At 37.5% G+C, this 25,533-nt stretch overlaps 2 protein-coding genes across 2 annotated transcripts; both read right to left on the bottom strand.

The window, feature by feature from the left end:
- Positions 1–7,651: 7,651 nt before the first annotated feature.
- On the bottom strand, positions 7,652–11,954 carry LOC127102157 (uncharacterized). The gene is made up of 3 exons (XM_051039562.1): positions 11,753–11,954; positions 8,096–8,477; positions 7,652–7,862 (listed from the first exon to the last, which is right to left on the bottom strand). The coding sequence occupies exons 1-3, from the start codon at positions 11,952–11,954 to the stop codon at positions 7,652–7,654; spliced, it is 795 nt and encodes a 264-aa protein (XP_050895519.1).
- Positions 11,955–20,929: 8,975 nt separating this feature from the next.
- On the bottom strand, positions 20,930–24,001 carry LOC127102156 (uncharacterized). Its single transcript, XM_051039561.1, has 5 exons — positions 22,504–24,001; positions 21,848–21,990; positions 21,715–21,777; positions 21,341–21,433; positions 20,930–21,283 (listed from the first exon to the last, which is right to left on the bottom strand). The coding sequence occupies exons 1-5, from the start codon at positions 23,999–24,001 to the stop codon at positions 20,930–20,932; spliced, it is 2,151 nt and encodes a 716-aa protein (XP_050895518.1).
- Between the last annotated feature and the right edge of the window lie 1,532 nt (positions 24,002–25,533).

Here is a 25,533-nt window from a genome sequence, read left to right as displayed (position 1 = left end):
CATCATGGATCGGACCATGTCCAACAGGGTTCGATTTCTTCTCTCAGATACACCCTTCCATTGGGGTGTTCCAGGAGGAGTAAGTTGGGATAGGATCCCACACTCTTTCAGATGGTCATCAAACTCTAGGATTAAATACTCACCACTTCGATCTGATCGGAGAGTTTTAATATTATTACCTAGTTGGTTTTAACTCGTTAGGTTTCACCCTTTTGTATTAATGTTATTAATAGGCATTTCAAGATCAAGGACATATAGTCCATTGTTCATTTGTGCAGTAGCATAGAATATATCATTCAAATAAATTGAGCAACAATTGTTCTTTATTATAAATGAAAAACCAAACTTGTCCAAACAAGAAATGGAAATAATATTCCTGTTAATTGCAGGTACATAATAACAGTTCTCTAACTGAATTATTAAACCACTAGGTAAAGTCAATACAAAAGTTCCTACGGCTAAAGCAGCAACCTTTGCTCCATAGCCAACTCGTAGGTCGACTTCACCTTTTGCCAAATCTCTACTCCTTTTTAGTTCCTGCACATTTGTACAAATGTGAGAACCGCATCCAGTATCTAATACTCATGATGTAGAAGTAGATAAATTAATAACAAAAATACCTGAAGTTGAAGTCTCTACTCCATTCTTCTTATCTTCCAGGTACTTTGGGCAGTTCCTCTTCCAGTGTCCGGTCTTACCGCAATGGAAGCAGGTGCCTTCTTTTGCTATGCCTCCACTAGGCTTCAAAGCAGCAGTGGGTCTGGGATTGGCAACTTCCTTGCCCTTCCCCTTATCACTATGCTTAGTGGGCCTTTTGTTCTGTCTCTTTCCATTTCCGATCATCAGAATGGACTTCCCTTTTGACTTCAGATTCTGCTCGGCAGTTCTTAACATGGCGAGCAGTTCAGGAAGAGATTTGTCCATATCAATCATATTGAAATTTAGGACAAATTGACTGAAACTATCTGGCAACGATTGCAAGATCAAATCAGTTGCAAGTTCCTTTTCGAGGGGAAAACCCAATCTCTCAAGGTTTTCCACATACCCAATCATCTTGAGTACATGGGGACCTACAGGGGCTCCCTCAGCTAACTTGCTTTGAAAAAGGGATTTTGAAACTTCAAACCTCTCATGCCTTGCTTGCTCTTGATAGAGCAACTTCAGGTGTTCGATCATATCGAACGCTGACATGTTCTCATGTTGCTTTTGCAATTCTGAGTTCATGGTAGCCAGCATGAGACAAGCAGTTCCATTGGCATCATCGACATGCTTCTTATAAGCATCTCTTTCTGCCTTAGGTGCAGAACTAGGAGGTTCCTCTTCAGGAACAGGTGTCTCCAAGACATACAGCTTTTTATCATGTTTGAGGACAATCCTCAGGTTTCGGTGCCAATCCAGAAAATTTGTCCCAGACAATTTTTCCTTATCAAGGATTGATCGCAGGATGTTGTTAGAGGTGTTTGCTGTCATGGTAATCTACATAAGGATTAATGAAAATATAAGTATCATTGACATATTCAATTAGGCCTTTAATTAAATATGCTCCCACTATTTTACTCAAAACAAATGACCCTCATCATCTGATTCGGAAAATCCCGTTGGAAGATTTTCTAGTGGGTCGAGATCCATATTTCACTTCGTTCTAAGTCCGCGTAGGCGGATTACACAAAACTAGGTTATTTTAGGTAGGAACTCCTTCCAATTGTATCTCATACAACTCTCGAAAATTTCAGTTGGGTGAATAACTCCTTATTCCAATCCATCATATGGATCATTCCCAACTCTTGCTTCTAAACATATATATAATCTTATTATAATTTGTTTAGTTAAGTTTGACCTATTGTTTTAACAGTTGGATATTACAATTATCCCATCGCACCTTACTAATATATAGATCATGCACCTCGCGTAGGCGAAACCTACATTATCCATTACTAGTCTTGATGAGTGTTAAAACTTGGAAAGCATAAACTTAATATTTAATTTTGAGGGAATTGCAATTTTTCTGATCTCACCGGCTTGTTTATCATATAAACCGTCTCTCACATGCATCAACATACATTCACATGCATCAACATACATACAAACAAAATGAAACAGTTATGGCCCCTAGCGCAATTGTTCTCCCAAGCCAATGAGAGAACCTAAGCTAACCTACAACGATCTAAGCTTCTCCAAGCAAGATCTTCAAGGTTGTCCTCCTTTGGCACTGACTTCTTTGCTTTCTTCATATCATTACATTACATGAAAGAAACTCGTTTTACATACGAGGGAGTGAGATGAGAAAAGAAGTTACATTTGGAAGATTAAGAGAGAGGCACGACACGCAGGTCGTATTTTAAAAACCCAAAATAAAACAAAGGAAAACTAAGGCCATAACCGATCACCACAAGACAATAATAAACACTTTATTATTATTATAATTAATTCCTTTAATTAATTAAAATCAAATTAAATTTCGACGACCGATCACACTACGCAGAGTTAGCCGGGGGTCCGCTGCCCGGACAGCGGGAACGGGTGTTCCGCTGACCGTTCAGCGGACAGGGGTCAAGGGGGCAGCGCCCCTTGCGGGGTCGAAGGGGCAGCGCCCCTGCTCGAAAATTTTAATGAACAATTCATTTAAAATTGACGTCGTTTTTCGTATCAACACTTGATACTTCAAAGCACTTTTCTAGCCGAACGGGTGAATTTTTCCTTGCGTTAACCGGTTAACCATATGCGTTAACCGGTTAACACTGTTTGAAAACCTTTTGAAAATTCTTTTCTGCCTTGCGTTAACCGGTTAACCATATGCGTTAACCGGTTAACACTGTTTGAAAATGTTTTGGAAAACTGTTTTCCGCCTTGCGTTAACCGGTTAACCAAATGCGTTAACCGGTTAACACTGTTTGAAAATTTCAAAAATTTTAATTTGCATTCCGTTAACCGGTTAACCATAAGCGTTAACCGGTTAACACTGTTCCAAAATTGAAAAATTTATTTCGTATTGCGTTAACCGGTTAACCATACGCGTTAACCGGTTAACACTGTTCGGAAAAGTGTTTAGAATACACAACTCTTGTGTAATCAAACCCCAAATCGCATAACTCTCTGACAACACAACCCTTGTGCCGTCACTAACCCTGATGCACAAATTTCAGACCGTCAAACACGTCTCGATTGTTAATTCAGTATGATTGATCAACACGTCATTGCTTCACCATACTAATGTCGGATCAAGAAGCAAACGACCATTGATCGCTCAAAGGAAAACAATCATCGAGGTTTTTGAATGAACGAAACAAGAACACTATATCATATATAATGCATTTTGCATCAGGATTACATATATCACATATATGTAACTTGATCGATCTCAATTTAACCTTTGATTCATTCTGTCTTTAATCATATTATTACAGAACAAAAACAGTTATCAGATTCATGGTTTCGTAAGTGGCTCTGATACCACTGTAGGAGAATTGCCATCCAAGGCGCAGCGGAATTTAAAAATTTCTCCATTTAGTGATCCTTACGAATGGGCATGATCAGTGATAGAATCGTTACCTCTTGTGGCGATTCAAACCTTTGGTGCAGATCTCTGATAATGATCAAAACCTTTGATACAGATCCACGGGGCGATCACGAACGTTGAACGATGACAACGTCTCTACTCAGTCCACACGAACGGATTCCTTCAATCGTAGTGCTAGCTGTTTGTGAATGAAGGCTTTGAGTGAGAGAAAGAGAGATACGAAATTCCAACTCTTCAGTTGTATTGTATTCCCATGCAAAGCTTCTGCACAAGAGCTCTATTTATAGAACCACTTGTGTGGGCTTCAAGCCAAAAAGCCCACTTAAGTGCATTTTGGCCTATATCTCATAATATGCCAAAATCACTTAAGTACTTGGTACCTTACCATATTTCGTATTCTACTTAAGTACACTGTACCTTACGATGTTCCTTAATTATTCTATCTCTCATCAATCCGTCCTTTGTGTGTGACCCTATAGGTTTTCGCGACGTTGGCAATTATATTAAATCACACATTTAACATAATAAACAGTGAGCGGTATCTAGCAACACATCACTGCTACCCAAGTCACGAAAATGTCATGTGATCTGACAAAACCTCCTGTGATAATAATTATGTGTATAATTACCCCTTTGCCCTTATGTCTATATTGAACACAAGGTATAGACCGTGTCACCCTTGTCCAGTTCAATATTGGGCCCATAGACATTTATCCTGTTACGCAGGATTGGCAAATTCCATCTAGGACACTCATGTCCCTCAGCATGCTTCGTGGAGTACTCATCAACTGTCTTTATGGTCATCCAGTTACGGATAACGTTGGATCAGTAATAAAGCACTCAACTCTACATCTAGGATCCATAGTGGTTTCAGGTCGAAGAGTGGTATACATTATTATCACCATGAGAATAACTTATGACACTTTGCATAACTTTCTATATAGTATTCTCATAGCGGGTCAATCCGGTATAAATATTACTCCTAATATTCATACCTATGTTTAAGACTTGATAACTCTTTATCCATGATCCATGAGATGTGATCATCAGTCTACAAACATAATAGTCTTAATGCTTTAATGTTATCCCACTTCACATTAAAGCTCGACTACGGATACTTTAAGAACAGTGCCCTTATGTTTAATGTGTTCTCATGATTAAGTCACACTTAATACATTAAACGGACTATCTATTCTAGGGACTTTATTAATCAACCATAATAAAGAAAATGCCTTTTATTATAAATAAATAATTCGATACAAGTACCAAAAGTATTGGCCTCTAGGGCTTACACCAACAGTTTCTTGTCTTCTTCATTTACCATGTAGGAGGAGTTTTATAACCATACACGAGGTTTCACTGGTTCTGATGTTATTACTCAGGCTATTGATCTGTTGGGTATTTTATTGGAGGAGGAAGTTGAAGAGGTTCGTTGTTAAAGGGGTGCTTATTATAGGATGGATTGGTTGAAGGATATTTTTATGCGCCAGCAAGCTGAGAGTATATTTGATTGTGCAGATATAGCCTATATGTTGTTATTGGTAAGCTACATCATTTTTTCCTACAAGACTTTTACTCTTGTAGAGGCAAAGTATTTATCACTATTTAGGGGCTTTCCTAGATGTGGTAGATATTATTCGGGGGCAGCTGCACTTGTCACACTCTACAGATATCTAGGAGATGTTTCCTTTTATACTTACAAGCAGCTTGGGGGATATGCATCTTTGCTACAGATACAAATGTTTATTTTAATTTTATTTTGACTTATATTAACTTATTTATAATAATTTTAATTGATAATTTTTATGTTGTGAAACAGTGTTGGATTCATGAGTATTTTCCAATTGTTGGCCATAGAGGATTGTTTAAGATTGTTGGTATCGCCAGTCCACTTCCCATGGTGATGAAATGGGGGTACAAGCATGGCGCATAGAAGGTTGATGAGCTTAGGCATGTGTTGGATGGATTGACACATGTTGATATCATTTGGCTCCTTTTTTAGAATCATATAACACCAGCCATGTGATGATATATGTTTGTACAGGGGTGGCTTGAAATGGCATGGCATAATCGTATTATAGTTATCTGACAGATGTTTGCGTCAGTTTGGATATAGGCAATACATACTGCCTCCATCTCTTGATTCTGACACACTTGATGTGGATTTTGAATGGATTGCATATCATGCGAGTGTGATGGAAGTGATCCGTCCAGAATTTTTTGCTACCACTCCATATGATGTGGTGTCTGATTACTTGGATTGATACTATAACGTGTCACATCCTTGTTTGGTACCACCAGCTCGGGAGGAGGTGAGTGAGGTCCTGCTTCCTGTCTATGACAAAGGACCGTCAGATCCGAGGTTATCATTTATTTCACATGAGCTTCGTCATTATTTACATCATCATGAGGCGGAAGAGAATGATGATGATTTTACTGAGGTCTTTCGAGCAACACGTGTAGCTCTAGGTGGACCGGTACCTCATTGCGCACCAGTACCTCATGATGGTGAGAACGATGATGATTGATGTATCATTTACTTTTCTTAGTTATGTAGTATTTTCAAACTTATGTAGTATTTTTCAGACTTATGTACTTTGATACTTCTTTACTATTTTAAGACTTATGCAAGATAATCCAAAATATAACATGAAGTCAATTGTCAATACAAACTAAAATATAACGATCACATTATAATTATAATCTAACATATTGTGGCACTTCATGCGTAAGGTGTTATCAATGTTGTAACTGTCTAGTAAATCATATCATCCAACAAGTTACATCTAGTGTGTGATACTTCTTCCAATCCAATGTGATTGGTGGTAACGGAAATCCTTTATTCATGTTTACTTGTTTCGGAAATTAATAAGTAAGACATAAATGAAAGATATGTAATTAACTTAACAAACATGAATATTTAACTACCTAAACCCAACGATCTTGGTTTACAAAACCAATGCAGTAAATGGACACATTATATGAATTTGAAGTCGTCATAGGAAAGAAAGTAAAACTAGGATAGCCCAATGAGACAAGAATGACGTTATACATATTTGTTATCACATAACCCATTTCGGGTAATATCATCCATTTCTCTGGTGGCTGAGAACCTAAAGAAGATATCATCAAGGATTTTTTTCACTTCTGATAAGCGACTTCCAAATAACTTCTTATAGAGACTGCTTGTTCATGTCCACAGTGCATCAATTGCAGTGGTCATGTCCACATCTGATCCATCCTCTGTATCTACCTCTTGTTTACCTTACATGTTTATCTTCCTCCAATGGATATGAATAACATCAATTGGTATTGGATCACCACTCCATGTATATCTCCCTAACTCACAAGCATAAGGTAATCCATATACTTTTATATGAGTACACCCGCACATTTGAGTGTTTTTACCCATAATGTCAACCATTAACCACTCTTCAGCAATGTGTCTCGAAGCAGCTCTTGATACTGATCCACACAAGTTCCCATAAAATGGACTAGTGTGCGCATGCTCAACTTCATAAAAACTCTTCGGAAATGAAGCTCTAATATTGCTCAATTGTACCTTGATATTGCCATTCATAGCCTCCCATCATTTTCACATATCACCTAAATTGTTCTCTAACATCTGCTTTAGATTCCAATTTATAGACTGCACCCCAAAAAAAATATTAAAAGATAAGTATCCTTAATATTAAGATAAACAAACTACGGCTAAAACCAAACACCTTACCTATTAGTCATGGTGTTGCCTAAATGCAACACTTGATTGATCTAAAATCTATGTCTGTGAGGAGTCAACCATGTGTCTTTCACATAATCAAAAAATGGTCTAAAATCCACAAATGCGTGCTCGAGTTGTTGCAACTGTTGATGGTACTCCACCTCATCTTTATCCCTTACAAGTTCATACCATAGTTTCTCTATCGGCTCTCGCATATCATTCACAACATACTCCTTGCACTTTGTTTTCACATTTTTGTCAATGTGAAATCGACAAAGCAAATTAATTATCCTTAGAAATATTGTTTTAATTGCTTTCATCAAAGAAAGATCTTTATTAGTTAAAATCACGTGTGGCCATAACCCTTGCTTAATAAACAATTATTTTAACTTATCCAATACCCAACAAAAATTCTATGTTTTCTTAGATTCCATATAGGCAAATGCAACAGAAAATGTTAACTCAGTTAATGTCATATCGACTGCTTCAAAAAAAGGTTGCATGTACTTATTTGTCTTGTACGTATTATCGATAACCAACACACTAGGAAACATATTCAACAACTTCACTGATTCTAGGTGGGCCCAGAAGATATCTCTCACAACTTGTGACTTATCTGTTTTCCTGCTCCAACAAACATAGTTTGAATCCTTTATCTGCTTAAACAAATGTTGCATCCCCGTTCTAGAACCCCTAATGTCTTTCTGAATCTTACTCTTATGTTTATATATTTGGGTGATCCGAGTCACATTCTCCGGATCTCGTTCTTGCAATGACAACAGTATGTGTCTTGGTGGAACATGACGTTTTGTCAAATCAACAGTATGTTATTGTTCATCAGAATTAAGTCAACCTACAAACGAATGACCTTTAAATCTATCTGGTAAACCATGGTTATGAATTCCACATTTACCATATTTCTTGGTAGCACTTTCGACGGTGTTGACCTAATTTTGAATGGACAAGAACATTTATTGGCAGCACTTTGTGTTTCACTATCTCCTTCTTTGTATTTTTCACCTTTATCACAACCAAATATACCTTTGTCACTTCTTCCTCTCTTTCCAGTTTTGGTGTCTGAACGGATTATTATAACAGTCATTCTATTCCTGATTCCAACCTCCCTAATCCATCTAGTCACCTCTTCTTGTGTATCAAATTTTTCTGTAATTGAGAATATCTTAGTGGTATCTACACATGTCTGGTTTTTATCACATATCATCAAAGAAATATCCATACCTGCTAAATATAAATGTAACAAAAATTAATAAAACTTAAAAAAAAAGTCTTCCGGAACACTTATACGTAAGAAATCTGGTTAGTAAAAAATACATCACCGAAAATCTTACAAATAAGATATTTGGGTACTATAAAAAATAAACCTGAAGTGACACGGGGAAGTTATTCGGTTGGATTTTATGGGATAACTAAATAACATGTTATCCAGTGTGATAATTATCTAAACCAGAAGTGTTTGCTTTAAGTTTTCCAGTTTGTTAAATACACATAATCAGAAGTCTGCAACTCAAGTTATTCGATTCGCATAGTACAGATATTCCACAATTTGCTTCAAATGACTAGGATGAATAGTAAAAAGTAAAAGATTAAATTAAAATTAATAAGATAAACTTAAAATATTTATCAATTATTGAGATAGGGAGATAAGTGTGGGGTATAGGATAAAATTTTCTCCTAAAAGTTATGGCCTGCATAAGCCCATCGAAATGGGTTAAACAATCCAAGTTGAATTCAGCCCAAAGTACTACTTTACTATTTGAAATCCATGCATAAGATAAGCATTTGACGCCTAGGATAAATATTTGAAGTTGAATATAATTTTTTGGGAAAGAGTTTTATTCAGAATATCCTTTTTAACTTAATCGAATAGTTTAATGAATTAACATCAGTTAACCGAAGGAAAAACATGATTACAACTTTTAGACGCTCATGATATTTGATTAAAAGATCAACTATCATAGAAGATCTTTTATTTAATAAGTAGTTTTTAAATTTTATAAAAAGTTTGCTAAATTGATCTATTCAATAACAACTTTTGATTTGAAAGTAGAATTAGTGAAAGTTATTGTTTGTTTTGAGTTATAACTCATCTCAAACTTATTATTAGGTCAATTTATTGTTCATACATATATATATATATATATATATATATATATATATATATATATATATATATATATATATATATATATATATATATATATATATATATATATATATATAATTTATATAACTAGTGGGATTTGAAAAATTTTCAACATATATAAAATAGAATGAAATCTAAATACACATATTTAAATCCTTTTTTATTATTATGTTATTTGAATTAATTTTAATAGAATTGAGATTCGAATAAAGTTCTTAATTGTGATTTATTTTTCTTTAAACAATTGTGACGAAGAATGAACTTTGTCCCAATGATTGATTAACTCCTTAAAAAAATGTTAAGTACAAACATTTTTTGGTGTTTTAAGCTAATAGATTAAAATATATATTAGTAAAACAATAAAAGGATAAAGTTGTTGGGAAATGACCTCTATAATTTTTCTTCTCCGTAAACTTAAAAAATAGGCACTGCAACGTGAAATATTCATGCAATGACACAAAATAAATTTTGTGTGAAATATCTTCTCAACGTGAGTAAGGAAAAAATCACGGACCCTTAAACCTCTTAAACTTCCACTATAATGATAATGGAAATAGAACAACTTCATCCTTAGGTGGATCTCACTAAAATGTATCTCTCAATTTGTAAGGAACACTTTCACAAATTGACTCACTATTTTTGTTAGATGTGAGAAATGGATCATCATTGATGAACATGTTCATGCATGAGAAGAAGATGAGTGCATGAAAGAGAATATTAAGCTCAGCTTAATTCTTGTATGTATTTCTCATTTATGAATTTATTAACATATAGCCTATATATACAAGAGTGAAGTTAGTTACACTCTAACTAACTTCATGGACCTACTAACTACCTTATTATGCCTCATAACTAACCTACCACACCTTCAATATTATCACTACTACTATATTCCAATACTCCCCCTCAAACTCATGATTGCTTGACACATACAATCTTTACTTTGTCCCTAAAGGTGTCAAACAAAGTGGAAGAGAGAGGCTTAGTGAAAATTTATGCAAGTTGGGTTGGAGCTGGAACGTGTTGTATTTGTAACTTGTCTGTCATAACATGTTCATGAATGAAATGAATATCAAGCTCAATGTATTTTGTACGAGCATGTTGTTAGCTGGAGATTTCGACCATTAGGTTAAAGCTCTTTGAAATATTATGTTTTGGAGGACAATATAAAAATGGCTTTGTCGAAGTTATTTATTAAATTCTTTTCTTGGGAGAAAGGACCTTTTTTTTGTCGAAGCTTAGGACTTAGAAGATTTTAGGATCTCCACAAGTTCTCTTCGACGTAGGCGTTTGACAGATTCGAAGCTTCAAGCGGGAAAGATTTGAAATTCAAATGAAGCAGTTTCGTCAGGCGAACACGTGGAAGCATCTGAGACACGCAACGCTTGAAAATGTCGAACGTGGCAATCATCTGTGTAGAGACCGTTAGGGTCGAATTGTTATAAATAGGAGTCTTAGTTTTTAGATTTGGTGTGTTCAAACTGATATACAAAATTCACTAAAAATACTCAAAGTACCGGAGCGAGAGAAACGAGTCTTTGCTGAAAATATATGTATGAAGAACACCATGATTACATTTCATGTTATCTTTTTTATGCAAGTTACTTAAATTAAAATATTTATTGTCTTTATTTCTATTTAAGCCTTCTGTCGAATTGCCTTTATCCTCAAAGTCTTTCGTCATTACTTTTATCTTTGCATTTACATTTCGCCAAACCTTTATTCCCAGCATTTTTCAAACTTAGAACCTCTTACTTCAAGTTATTCATCTTTACTTTTTCCAATTACCTTTGTTATCTTGAAAAAAGCCCTTTTTACAGAATTACTGCTATTTGTCCTTTATCTTTAAAGTCATAAGCCTTTAGGTTTCGTTTAGGGTTATTGTCGAAACACTCTTTACTTTGTACCATTCATAAACCAGAAACAAACTTAATCATGAATCAAACCACCATAACATTAGTTCTTGAGACACATGTCCTAGGATCAATCTAGTCGATCCTGTAAGTTACCAAGATTAATAATATTGGAGGACTAGCGGTTGTTTGTCAGAAATTACTGGTAAACAAATTGGCACGCCCAGTGGGACGGTGTCAAAAGAACTGTTAACTATAATAGTTTGCTTTACTTTTATTGTTGTTATTCTTTTTGAGTCAAAAAAATTCATAGTGTTGCATGAACCTTAGAAGTGGTAAGATAGCCAACAATTCGCAACCTATAACTAAAAGAAAAAACATAAAAAATATGGTTAATACAACCAGTCAAGGGGAACCATTTCCTCCACAGGGAACAGGCACAATCGGAACAAGTTCGATTGATGTATCCACTGAGATCCCTAGTACACAGGTCATACCAACATTTGGATCCATGGCCTTAAATAATTCGACAACAATGCCTATTATGTCTAGCGTAGCAGACGTTTCTGCAAGTTCAATCCCTCGCCCATTTTCGACAATTGTCGGAAACCAACCAACACCTACTACCCCTAGGCCACCGGGATTTGAGAATTTTAGGCCTGGGAGAGAATACCCATATGGAATGCCATCTACTTCCATGGCAGGACTTCAAAATAATACCTCCATATATACTCAACCCCAGAATACGGTTATTTCGCCAATTCAAAATTCTGGTTCTGGCATGAACCATATAGGTCGAAATACCCAATCACAAGGAGTATCCACCTTATTACCTACCCTTACAACGAATAACCAGCAAGCCTTTAGACAACAAATGGATGCTAGTAACCATGATATGGTAGGAGTTCTTTCCAGAGAAATGAATACCATTTTTTCTCCCCTAATACACAATGTAAATAGGACTAACAATGATAATGCCCAAACATACCAACAACTGTCAGTGCAGATGGGACGCATAGCAGATTTCCTAGGGGGCCCTCAGTCCTCTGTTCGACGCAGACCAAACCAAGTTATAATCCAGGAAGAAGAACCAACTATAAATCAGGTTCAACCACTTAGATAAGCGCCTGACGAAAGGGTCATGGGGGCAAGATTAGAACAACAGCCAGTTCGACAGGAAGTCCCTGAAGAACAACCTAGGAGAGTAATAATGGTTAATAGAGACCAGGATGCAGACGAAGTAATTCGTAGGGTTAGGCAAGAAAACATGATGGAAAATAACATAACTACTATGATATAGAGAATCATGGCCTAGAATAGTTTGAATACAGGACTTCGACGGCCAAATTATACCTCTCCTTTATCAGAATACACCCTACAAACTGAATTACCAAGGGGTTGTAAAATCCCTAAGTTCACCAAATTCTCAGGGGACACTAGTGAATCCACGATAGAGCACATAGCCAGATACATGACTGAGGCAGGGGATTTGGCGAACAGTGAGAACCTAAGAATGAAATATTTCCCCAGTTCTTTAACAAAGAATGCCTTCACGTGGTTTACAACTTTGCCACCAAATTCCATAGATACTTGGCCTCATTTGGAGAGATTGTTTCATGAACAATTCTACATGGGCCAAACTAAGATAAGTCTTAAGGAATTAGCCAGTATCAAAAGAAAATTCACTGAACCTATAGATGATTATCTGAATAGGTTCTGTTTGTTGAAATCTAGATGCTTTACAGTAGTGCCTGAACATGAATTGGTCGAAATGGCCACTGGAGGGTTAGACTATTCCATTAAGAAAAAGTTAGATACCCAGTATCTCAGGGATATGGCCCAATTAGCAGACAGGGTTCGATAGGTCGAACGTTTAAAAGCTGAAAAGGCCAGAGCGAATAAGAATTATAAGAAAGAAAGGGTTGCTTATGTCGAATTCGAAAATGAGGAGTCTGAAATCTCTGATGACCTTTATGGTCTCGAGGAATTCGAAGTAGATTTGGTTGAATTAAAAGAAGCACCACCTTATGCTTGTAAGTTACTTACACCTTCGAATGGCAGGAACCCTGTCGAAACTGAAAAGAATGATAGATTTCCTAAAAAGACTTACACATTTGATTAGGGGTGTTCAAAACCAAACCAACCCAATAGAAAACCGCAAACCAAACCAGACCAAACCGAAACCGCAAAAAACCGCATTTGGTTCGGATTCGTTTGGGTCATTTTTTAATAAAACCGCACGGTTTGGTTTGGTTTGCGGTTTGTATTTTGCAAACCGAACTAAACCAAACCAAACCGCATTATGTTACAACCCAAATTTTACTTATCCCACATCCAACCAAAACATCAAACCTAGTATGCCTTAACCTTACAATTACAAACGATTTTCTCTTACTCACGCTTAGGGTTTCAATTTCAACCTTCTTAAATCTCTCATAGTAGTATCACACATTCTTCTCGTCTTCTTTTCCATGTAGATTTCGCCTATTCTACTCTAATAAGTCATCTCTTATGTTCTTTCTTTTTTATCTTTTATGTTACTATTTTCTCTTTTAATTATATTTTTATCGCACCTTTCTTCTCAATCTCGCATCTCTTTTGTTCTTTTTTTCATCTTCTCTAATCTCTCATCTCATATGTTTTTTATGTTTTATTATAATGTCTTCGATATTATTTTAGGCAACTATTTATATATGTTTTTTATTCCACTTTTGTCTAATCTAATTTTTTGTATATTGACTGAAACATTTTTGTCTAAATATGATGAGTTTTGATGTTATTTAGTCATGTATGAATGACTAAATACAAAGTTATGTTGTTCTCTATAGGTTTATGTATGACACAATAAAAATATTATAAAAAACCGAACCAACCGAACCAACCCAAACCGCATTGGTTTGGTTTGGTTTGGTTTTATTTCTAAAAGCCAACCGAACCAAACCAAACCGCATGCTTTTTTCTCTTGCGGTTCGGATGATTTTTATCGCCAAAACCGCCCAAACCGCACCGCGAACACCCCTACATTTGATGTTACCAAATGTGATTTCCTAAAAATGATAGTGCCTCCTAATACCAAAATTCCTCCGTTAGAACAACGGAAAAAAAGAGGCTTCTGTAAATATCATAATTTTTTAGGCCATAAAACCTCACAATGCTTTCATTTCAGGGATCTTATTCAGAATGCAATTAAGGATGGCCGCCTCAAGTTCGTTGACAAAGGGAGAAACCAGATGAAGGTTGACGCTGACCCCCTCAACATTGCTGACACAAATTATGCTGAACCTGTCGAAATCAACATGATTGACATAGTGGAAGTGGAGGCTGTGAAGGAAACAGGAACTGAAGGCTATGTGCCAGTTGGAAAGCAGGCTACTGATGGCCTAAATAATGATGTTCCCTTTGGAATTTCTGTCGAAGGTGAACAGGTTGCTGATGTCGAGCCAAAGGCCACTGAAGGTCTTAATGGGAAGGCAACTGAGGCTACTGAGGGCCTAAGGAAGAAATTTGAGGAAATTTCAATCGCTGAGGGCGCCAATCTAAGTGTCAACATGGTGGATCTGAACCAAACCCCCCCAGAGATGGAGGAAGTGGAGAGGTGTCTAAGGATAGAGCAACAGGGAATGCAGTTTGGCTATCCCAAAGCCAATGAGAGCCTACGTGAATACCTTTGAAGGTGTCACAAAAGAAATTCTGACATGTTGTTATGCCCAAGGTGTAGCATCATGACGTGTCGAAGGGTGGCTGAGGACTATGAAAGATGGCAACGAACCAAGACTGAGAGAAATTGGAGAAAGGAAAGCCAACTACTGAAGGTGTATCCCAAGCCTGGAGAAAGCCTTCTTGGTTTCATTGTGCATTGCTACAAGTACGAAACAGAATGCTTGATGTGTCCCAGATGTGGGGCAGTTTACAACAGGGAATTGGCTGAAGCATTCGAGAGAATTCCATCTAACCAAGGTTGGGATGGACACGGAGGTAACCCGAATATGTACATATTCGACAAGAGCGAAAAGAGGTATGTTTAAGCTTCTAGCAGAAGCCCCTGAGGACAAATGGACTCAAGCGGGTTCGAAGAGGGGAAAGTGGAAAAGTTTTGAGGATGGAGGAAGAACCTTTTGGGCTTATAGAAAATAGTTACAGGCATCTAAGAGAGAGGCTATCAGACTGGAGAACTACAAAGGAAATAATCCCATGTCAAGGTCCTAGTGGAGAAGACATCAGAGGTTGAGGAAGGCTGAAAGAGAGATGACTTCGAGGGAGATTGGAGAATCCAGCAACATCAAGGTTCCCCCAAATGTCACAAATTCGACCAAACCACCTGTAGGAAGGAAGTTGTTTCCAGATGAAAACAAAAATCAGAAAGTTCAGGAGGAACAAATAAGAGAGGAAGAAATGCTCACTGACGACTTTGAGTCCGATGGAGTGTCATCTGTTAATATGAATTGCAATATGGTATCAGTTCTGCCATATGAATATAATCAGGAGACGGAAATTGAAGACAATGAGAAAGCAGATGATGTGGAGATGGAGAAGCATAAACCTGTGTGTTACTATGTTCTCAACAACGACGTTGTCGAAGAGCAAAATGCTCTTTTCGAAAGGCCTCACCAAGGGATGCAGAACCATCTCAAGCCCCTATACATTAGAGTTAAAGCTGAACATGTGGGGGTGAACAAAGTTCTGGTGGACGGAGGAGCAGCAGTCAATCTGATGCCTCAGTTCATGTTAAAAAAGATAGGTATGTTCGACACTGATGTTAAACCTCACAACATGGTATTGTCGAACTACGAGGGTAAGATAGGACAAACTCTGGGTGTCATACAAGTAGATTTGACTGTTGGATCAATCACAAGATCAACAATGTTCATGGTGATACCCGCGAAGGCGAATTACAACTTGCTGCTAGGAAGGGAATGGGTCTATGGAATAGGGGCAGTTCCTTAGACCATGCACCAGAGGGTATCCATCTGGAGAGAAGATGGTGTAGTAGAAAATGTTGAGGCTGACCAAAGTTACTTCATGGCGGAAGTGAACCATGTAGATAAAAAGAACTTCGACAGGAACTTGGCTCATATAGGACCATGTCACCCAGCTGAAGACAGCTAGTCCCCAAATAAAAATGCTTTGTATTTCTTGACTCTACATCCCAATGGCTTTCAGTGGGATAGGGAAATTATGGGGACCCAGAAGAAGGGGAATCATCTGAAATACGGCCAACAGGCTGGGATGAAGACCTGGATTATGCCTGAGTCTTCTTTTTTCGAAAAGATTTCGGCCTACATGGCTGAGAACAAAAGAAAAGCGGCTCTCGAAGCCGAGATAACTAACATGGCTGACAAAGCCACATATGGTGAAATTTATAATACAGGACCTGGGGAGTACTTTAAACCAAAACCCCCTGACGAACAGGTACCTATGGAACTAACAGAACAGAGGTTAGATGCCATCTATGACGAAGAGCCTCTGGGATTCAAAAAAGATCTAGTGACGTCGAGTGCGAAGATGTTAGCGCAAGATCCCCTTGAAGAAATTGATCTTGGAGATGGGAGCACAAAAAGAATCACCTACATCAGCACTAAACTGGACCCCAAGTTGAAAGTAAGAGTAATTGGACTGATAAGAGAAAACAAAGACTGCTTTGCTTGGGACTATGACGAGATGCTTGGTTTGAAGAGGGAACTGGTCGAATTGAAGCTGCCTATCAAGGATGGCAAGAAGCCCATCAAGCAGACTCCAAGGAGATTCGCCCCAGAGATCCTCTCAAAGATCAAAAAAGAGGTCGAAAGACTTCTTCGATGCAATTTCATCAGGACCACAAGGTATGTCGAATGGATTGCAAATATAGTTCCTGTGATTAAGAAAAATGGCTCTTTAAGAGTATGTATAGATTTTCGTGATCTAAATGCAGCAACTCCTAAAGATGAGTATCCAATGCCTGTGGCAGAGATGTTAGTCGAATCAGCTGCAGGCCATGAATATCTTAGCATGCTTGATGGATATTCTGGCTATAACCAGATTTTCATTGCTAAAGAGGATGTTTCCAAAACAGCCTTTCGATGTCCAGGGGCAATAGGCACTTATGAGTGGATAGTTATGCCCTTTGGTTTAAAAAATGTTGGGGTAACATACCAGCGAGCAATGAATTCTATATTCCATGATTATATAAAGACATTTATGCAGGTTTATATAGATGATATTGTGATAAAATCTATATCAAACGAAAATCATCTAACCCATCCCATCCAATCATTCGAAAGAATGAGAAAACATGGCTTAAAGATAAATCCTCTTAAATGTGCATTCTTTGTACAGGTTGGAGATTTTCTGGGCTTTGTGGTCCATAAAAAGGGGATAGAAATAAATCAGAATAAGACGAAGGCTATTATGGAGACCAAAGCACCATCAACTAAGAAAGAACTGCAATCATTATTAGGAAAGATAAACTTCCTGAGAAGATTCATCTCAAACTTAAGTGGTCGAACTCAAGCCTTCTCTCCCCTCCTACGCCTGAAACAAGGGAAGTTCGAATAGAATGATGAACATCAAAAGGCATTCGACAAGATCAAGCATTATCTGATGAATCCTCCTATCTTGTCACCACCATGTGGAAAGAAGCCTATGAGATTGTATATATCAGCTTCCGACACTACTATAGGTAGCATGTTAGCACAAGAGAATGAAGATGGCGTCGAAAGAGCCATTTATTATCTTAGTAGGGTTTTAAATGATGCAGAAACTAGATACACTTCAATAGAAAAGTTGTGTCTTTGTTTGAATTTCTCTTGTACAAAACTCAAGTATTATATAAACCTATTGATTTATACGTCTCTTCACACTTTGATGTCATTAAGTATATGTTGTCGAAGCCAATAATGCACAGTCGAATTGGAAAATGGGCATTAGTCCTCACTGAATACTCTTTAGTCTTTATGCCTTTAAGAGCAATGAAGGGACAAATAGTATCAGACTTTATTGTAGACCATGCAGTGGTCGAAAGTCCTCAACTTCAAGTTGAGTTAAAACCTTGGAGATTATTCTTCGACGGTTCCACTCATAAGGATGGAAGTGGAGTTGGGATCATGATAATTTCTCCTGATGGAATTCCAACAAAACTCAAATATAGAATCGAAGGTCCCCTTTGTTCTAACAACGAAGCAGAATATGAAGCCCTTATTGCAGAACTTGAGGCTTTGTTGGAATTGGGGGCAACTAGGGTTGAAATTAAAGGAGACTCAGAATTAGTAATTAAGCAACTAACGAAAGAGTACAAATGTATAAAAGAAAATTTGATTATGTACTTCATCATTGCAAATAGGTTGCTCAAAAAATTTGAATATATAGACATAAAACATGTCCCTAGAATAAAAAACCAAGAAGCTAATGACTTAGCACAAATAGCTTCATGGTATAGAATTTCAAAAGAGAAGCTAGAGGAACTTGTCGAAGTAAGAGGAAAAGCAATGGCTGCCAGATTGTCTCCGACAGATTTGGAAAGCACTTAGTTAGGATATGCTAACAAAGAAGAGTTCGAAGTACTGGCCATTGATACCTTAGTGGATACAGATTGGAGGAATCCAATTACTAATTATCTCAAGGACCCTTCGATAGATACAGAAAGAAAAACCAAGTACAGGGCTTTATCTTATGTTTTGATGGGGAATGAATTATTCAAGAAAACCCCTGAAGGGATCCTGTTGAAATGTTTAGGAGAAAACAAGGCGTACTTAGCATTATCTAGTGTACATAGTGGAGCCTGTGGAGCACACCAGGCAGGCCATAAGATGAAATGGTTGCTTTTCAGATATGGAATGTATTGGCCCACCATGTTAAAAGATTGTATAGAGTTTGCTAAGGGTTGCCAAGAAAATGTCAAGTACATGCAGGAATTCAACATGCTCCTGCAAGTGAGCTTCATGCAATTATCAAGCCTTGGCCTTTCAGAGGTTGGGCATTAGATCTAATTGGGGAAATTCGACCTACTTCATCAAAAGGTCAAAAGTACATCCTTGTAGGAATTGACTATTTCACTAAATGGGTCGAAGCAGTACCTTTAGTAAATGTGGATCAAGAAACTGTCATTGAATTCATTCAAAGGCAAATATTATATAGATTTGGGATCCCAGAAAGTATAACAACAGATCAAGGATCAGTTTTTACTGGTCGAGAGATGCAAGAATTTGCAAAGGAAATGGGTTTCAAATTTTAACATCCACACCCTATTATGCTCAAGCCAATGGGCAAGTCGAAGCAGCCAATAAAGTAATAATTGGTTTAATAAAAAAACATGTAGGGAGGAAGCCAAAAAAATTGGCACAAAACTTTAGATCAAGCACTTTGGGCTTGTCGAACCTCCCCTAAAGAAGCTACTAATACTACACCTTTCCAACTTACATTTGGACATGATGCAGTATTACCTGTCGAAATCTACTTGCAATCAGTAAGAATCCAAAGACAAGGAGAAATTCCATCTGACCTATATTGGGAAATGATGATGAATGAACTGGTTGATTTGGACGAAGAAAGGTTGCATGCATTAGAAGTATTAAGAAGACAGAAGGAGAGGGTAGCAAGAGCATACAATAAGAGGGTCAAAGGTAAAACTTTCACTATGAATGATTTAGTTTGGAAAGTTATATTACCTATGGATCGAAAGAATAAAACATTAGGAAAATGGTCTCCACATTGGGAAGGACCTTTTCGAATTTTAAAAGCATTTTCAAATAATGCATACGAAATAGAAGAACTAGCAGAGGATCGAAGAATCCTAAAAATAAATGGGAAATACTTAAAGAAGTATAAACCATTTGTGCATGAAGTTAAAATCATAACAACGTAGTAGGCAAATAACTATCATAGCCAAGATGGTGAATATATTTAAAACGTCAAATCTTGCCAAGATGGCTTTGTCTTAATCAAATTACAAACAAACAAAAGTCAAATAAAACGAATCCAAGCGAAAATCAGAAAGGAATAGTGGCCTTCATCCGGTCATACTTTATCTTCGCCAAGCCAATCTTGTACTGAACAGCAGCTTGAACCCCTATGAGGTGCGCAATATCTTCATTCATAGCAGTAGCCTTTTCGACGTGATCTACGCTCTGCTTCGCCAGATTATCAGCTTCAGTACTATCCAAGCCTTGGATAGCAGCCTGCTTCGCCTTGGCATCAGAAATCTTCTTCTGCAATTCTGCAATGTGAGATTCCCAGAGCCGTATCAAAGCAGTATAAGTGTCGAATTCTGCTTGGGCTGATTTTTTGGAAGCAGCTAACTTCTCAGAGGCTTTTGAAGTTCGAAGGGCGTTATCAAACTCAGTAGCTTGAGCTTGTTCAGTTGATTGAAGCTTTGCTTTGGCATCCACCTCCCTACGATATTCAGCACAGACTTGGTCAATAAGGTTCTGGATGTCGATAAGGGCTTCACCTATATCAGTGGGGCAAGCAGTGATGTTGATCTTGCTTATCAACTTCTTTATGCCAAAGCTTGCTCCCACATCCTTCTTCAATTCTTCAAAGAGATCTACATCAAAAACAGCCTTCTTCACCTGCTTAAGGAGTTCGTCATATGATGCTTCGTTTATACTGGCACCAGAGTGGGTCGAAGTTCCAGAAATGCTTTTCTCTGAATAAGATTCTCTTTGAGCCATCATCAATCTTACATACTTGAGGGGATCATTTTATTTCAAAGAATTTTTCTCCTCCTCAGTAAGTGATATAGGCGAAGTCTGGGTTGTGGATGATCGAACGTTAGTTGGATTTGGGACTGTTTCGACAATAGCATCACCAGTTCCAGTCTGATTTCCTTCAGGATCAGCTTCTCCCTCACTCATGTCTTCATCTTGCTGAAAGTACCCCTCAATCTCATCAGAATCCTGATCATCTTCGTCGGCGTAATCTGAAGGGAACGTAACTCTTGGAGGACAGTTACTGGGAGTATCCTCATAATCTTCTTTCTCTTCTGAATCCTTCTCTTCAGCTTGCTTCGAATCTTTTTTACCATCTTCACCAGGAGAAGAGGTTTCTTGTTCATTCTGGGCATTATTTGCTTCGAGATTTTGGGCTCAAGTCGAAGATCCTTTGTTTTGAACAGCACCGCTGATTGTCGGAGGAGGAGATGGATTCATGTCGCTCGAAGGATCACTCTGATTGGCAGTAGAGATGAAGGGAGTGGTAGGTTTTTCCTGAAAACAAAGTGTTAGAATAAAAAAGAAATTTATCAAAAGATAAAAGACTCAGGATAGAAGTTCACTTGTTGAGCCTCAGGGTCGGAAGCATTACTCCCAATGTGCTTCAGCACTGCGCCACCAGAGGGCTGAGATTGAGTTTCCTTTGAAGGAGGAGGGAGAATCTTGATTTCGACACCTTGTTGTTTGGTTGTTTGGTAAGGGGCAACTGTTGCCTTATTCTTTTTCTATTTCTTCTTAAGTGGAGTTGGAGGAGTTTCTTCTTCATCCTCTTCGACAATAATTGTGCTTTCAATTGGGACTTTTCTTTTCTTTGGCGTTAAAGGAGGCTTGCCACTACCCTGAAAGAAGGAAAATTATAAACAGTTAGAAAAAATATGAAAGAGACAAAGAAGTTATTTGATGTAATACCTTTGAACTCTTCTTTGTTTTTTCTGGAGCAGCATCCTTGGCAGAAGGAGCTCCCTGGCTCGAAGAGGTAGTTGGCTTAGAAGCAGTATTCGAACTAGCTTTCGCCACAGGCTTCTCTTTCTTCATCACCTTCCTTTCAACAGCTAAATAAGAATGTGAGTTAGTCGAAACATGTAATGTTTAAAAGATTGGCAAAAGACGAAAGGGAGTTGTAAGACCAAGAAATCCAAACATTCCACACCTTCACATGTTGGAGAGGTAATTCTCACTGCATCCAAGTCAAAGTGAAGAAACCTTTGAAACTGCCTAAGGTATGTTTGGTTGCAACTACTCTTTTAGCAGGTCTTTGTTGGTCATTTTTCAGTACATTAAAAATGTTCCCACATGTGAACCAATCTGGGTAAGGGGGAAAAATGACAAAGCAAAGTCTGCACTGGGTAAATTTGGAAATTTGGGTGGTTCGCACTCAAAGGCCAAATCATATTTAAATTCAGGTTTTACAGCTTTGGGAAATTTCTTTTTGGCAATTTATTTTTCAAATTTCTCTTTTAAAACTGGTGTTGCGTAACAGACGGTTTAAACAAGTTCCATTGGGTTATAGACAGTTTCAAAGTACTTTTGGAATGCTTGGATTTCTTCAGAATGTGTAAGCTTACTCTTGTAGACATTTTCCTGCAAAGATGAAAAGGCTTTCGTTAGATGTTCCCTGATTTCAGCAGTAGTAAACATGTTCTTGGAATAGAAAGCTGTCCACCAAGTGGTGAACCCATTGGTAGAATGGAATGACGGTTGGTATGCTATTAATTGAAATTCAGCAAAGTTTGCATGGAATTCTTTGTGGGTTGCAATGTCTCGAGCGCTCCAATCAGTCCCTGCACAGCATATCTCGCGCTTTCGATTGAATAGAGAGACAGGAATGAGTTGACACAACCCAAATTGTCGAAAGACAAAATTAGGTTGGTAAGCCAACAAGCAAACATGGCTCTTTACTGGTAAGATCCTTGAAACAAGCAGCCTTGGGAAAAGAAATGCACGCCATATATCTTCGATCTTTGTATTGGCATCCTTAACAACATCTTCATGCGAAGTAGTGAACCAGGAAGGACCATGGGTTCGACTGGCAAAAAGAGCCATCGAAGGAGAGAAATGGTGACGCTTCGAGAACATCAGGGTATACTTGGTGAGAGAAGTTTGAAGATTATCCACTTCATCAACTGGAGTCAACTGAAGGAGTCTGGTGTCTTTAATGCTTCGATTTACTATCTCTGGGGCATTTTCATCAACATTTCCATGTGTTGGCAAAAAGGATTCGAAGGTGGCATTAAGCCACAATTGAAGAAGCCAATAAGGCCCAGATAGTAATAAGTTTGTACCAGCTTTATACTCCTTTAACTTGACACTAGCAGACCCTAGACTTTCATACAAACTAGCCAATAGAAGTTCACTTAAACACACCTTTCGACCAGCGTGCAATTGATTAGCAAGTGTTAGAAATCTCTTTGCAACTTGCAGAGATTTACAGCAGAAGAAAAACTTGGATAACCACAGACCCAAGAACGCTATATGTTCTACGTCAGAAACTTCTTCCCCATCAGCATGATATAAATTAATATAAGTGTTGAACGAAGCATTCTTGACGTTAAAGTCAATTAAGTTTTCGCAGTCTTGATAGGGGTCGAAGGTTTCTCCTGTCGGAGGGAGTTCAGAAATAGCAGCTACGTCGAAGAGCGTAGAAGTTATCATTCCACATGGGAGATGAAAAATATTATACGTACTATCCCAGAAATACAGACTAGATAGTAACAAAGGTTGGCAGTAGCTAAACCCTAGTTTCGACATCTGAATCAGGTCGAAAATGCCCAATTCTTTCCAAAATGGAGCTTTCTTTTTCTCAACTTTCGTCAACCAAGCTAAATAAGATTTGTCTAAAGTTGGACAAGAACGAAAGGGTCTGAAACAGTCAGTAATATAATCTAGTTGAAAAGCCTCTCTTTGGACTGAATCTTCAGCATTTCTAGAGGAAACAGTTTTGTTGGATATGGGTTTTATAGTGTGAAAACAAATAAAAAACTTTACACATTTCTCTAAATGTCCTTCAGGAACTAATGGTCCTAAAAACCCTAAAGTATTTCCAGAAAGTAAAGAGGGAATCATTACCTGGGAATCATATATTGCTTTCTGTTCTTTGATTGTTTTGGAGAGGTAATGTACTCCCGATCCCCAACAGTTATGATTTTGCTTGTTGGAATGTTTTGAGAAGCAGAACTCTTTAAGGATCCAGCGCCTTTAATGTTCTTTGATTTCTTTTGTTGTTTATCAGAAGACATTGTTATGGGTTTTTTTAGAGGTTTTGAAAGATTAGGGTTTCGAAGAAGAAGAAACGTTTTAGAGAAGTTTGGAGATGAACTCAGGTTGAAGATGAAGATTTTTGTAAAAAAGGGAAAAGGGAGTGACAATGGGATTTTATAGTATTAACCTACGAATTGGTTGGTTACACCTTGCAAAGGTAGTGGGCCACGTGGTGGCTTTTCTGTGAAGAAGGTGCAGGGATTACTGTTCATTCTTCTTGGAAGTTGAAATTCATGATGATAATAACTGCGCGCACGTCTTGATGAGACGTTTTGAAAAAGTAAGTCATGATTAACTGACAGTTATGGACTTTTAGGTCTATGAAAGTTCTCTGGTCGAAATCTGGTGATTACAAGAAATGCCCATTTCTGCATTGATTCGAAATAGACATTTATTGGGGGCAATTTGTTAGCTGGAGATTTCGACCATTAGGTTAAAGCTCTTTGAAATATTATGTTTTGGAGGACAATATAAAAATGGCTTTGTCGAAGTTATTTATTAAATCCTTTTCTTGGGAGAAAGGACCTTTTTTTTGTCGAAGCTTAGGACTTAGAAGATTTTAGGATCTGCACAAGTTCTCTTCAACGTAGGCATTTGACAGATTTGAAGCTTCAAGCGGGAAAGATTTGAAATTCAAACGAAGCAGTTTCGTCAGGCGAACGCGTGGAAGCATCTGAGACACGCAATGCTTGAAAACGTCGAACGTGGCAATCATCTGTGTAGAGACCGTTAGGGTCGAATTGTTATAAATAGGAGTCTTAGTTTTTAGATTTGGTGTGTTCAAACTGATATACAAAATTCACTAAAAATACTCAAAGTACCGGAGCGAGAGAAACGAGTCTTTGCTAAAAATGTATGTATGAAGAACACCATGATTACATTTCATGTTATCTTTTTTATGCAAGTTACTTAAATTAAAACATTTATTGTCTTTATTTCTATTTAAGCCTTCTGTCGAATTGCCTTTATCCTCAAAGTCTTTCGTCATTACTTTTATCTTTGCATTTACATTTCGCCAAACCTTTATTCCCAGCATTTTTCAAACTTAGAACCTCTTACTTCAAGTTATTCATCTTTACTTTTGCCAATTACCTTTGTTATCTTGAAAAAAGCCCTTTTTATAGAATTACTACTATTTGTCCTTTATCTTTAAAGTCATAAGCCTTTAGGTTTCGTTTAGGGTTATTGTCGAAACACTCTTTACTTTGTACCATTCATAAACCAGAAACAAACTTAATCATGAACCAAACCACCATAACATTAGTTCTTGAGACACATGTCCTAGGATCAATCTAGTCGATCTTGTAAGTTACCAAGATTAATAATATTGGAGGACT

The sequence above is a fragment of the Lathyrus oleraceus genome, chromosome 7 (genome assembly GCF_024323335.1).
Source record: "Lathyrus oleraceus cultivar Zhongwan6 chromosome 7, CAAS_Psat_ZW6_1.0, whole genome shotgun sequence".
NCBI classification, from domain to species: Eukaryota; Viridiplantae; Streptophyta; class Magnoliopsida; order Fabales; family Fabaceae; genus Lathyrus; species Lathyrus oleraceus.
The sequence above is the reverse complement of the archived record's forward strand: the minus strand, read 5'-3'. Positions and strand labels throughout refer to the sequence as shown.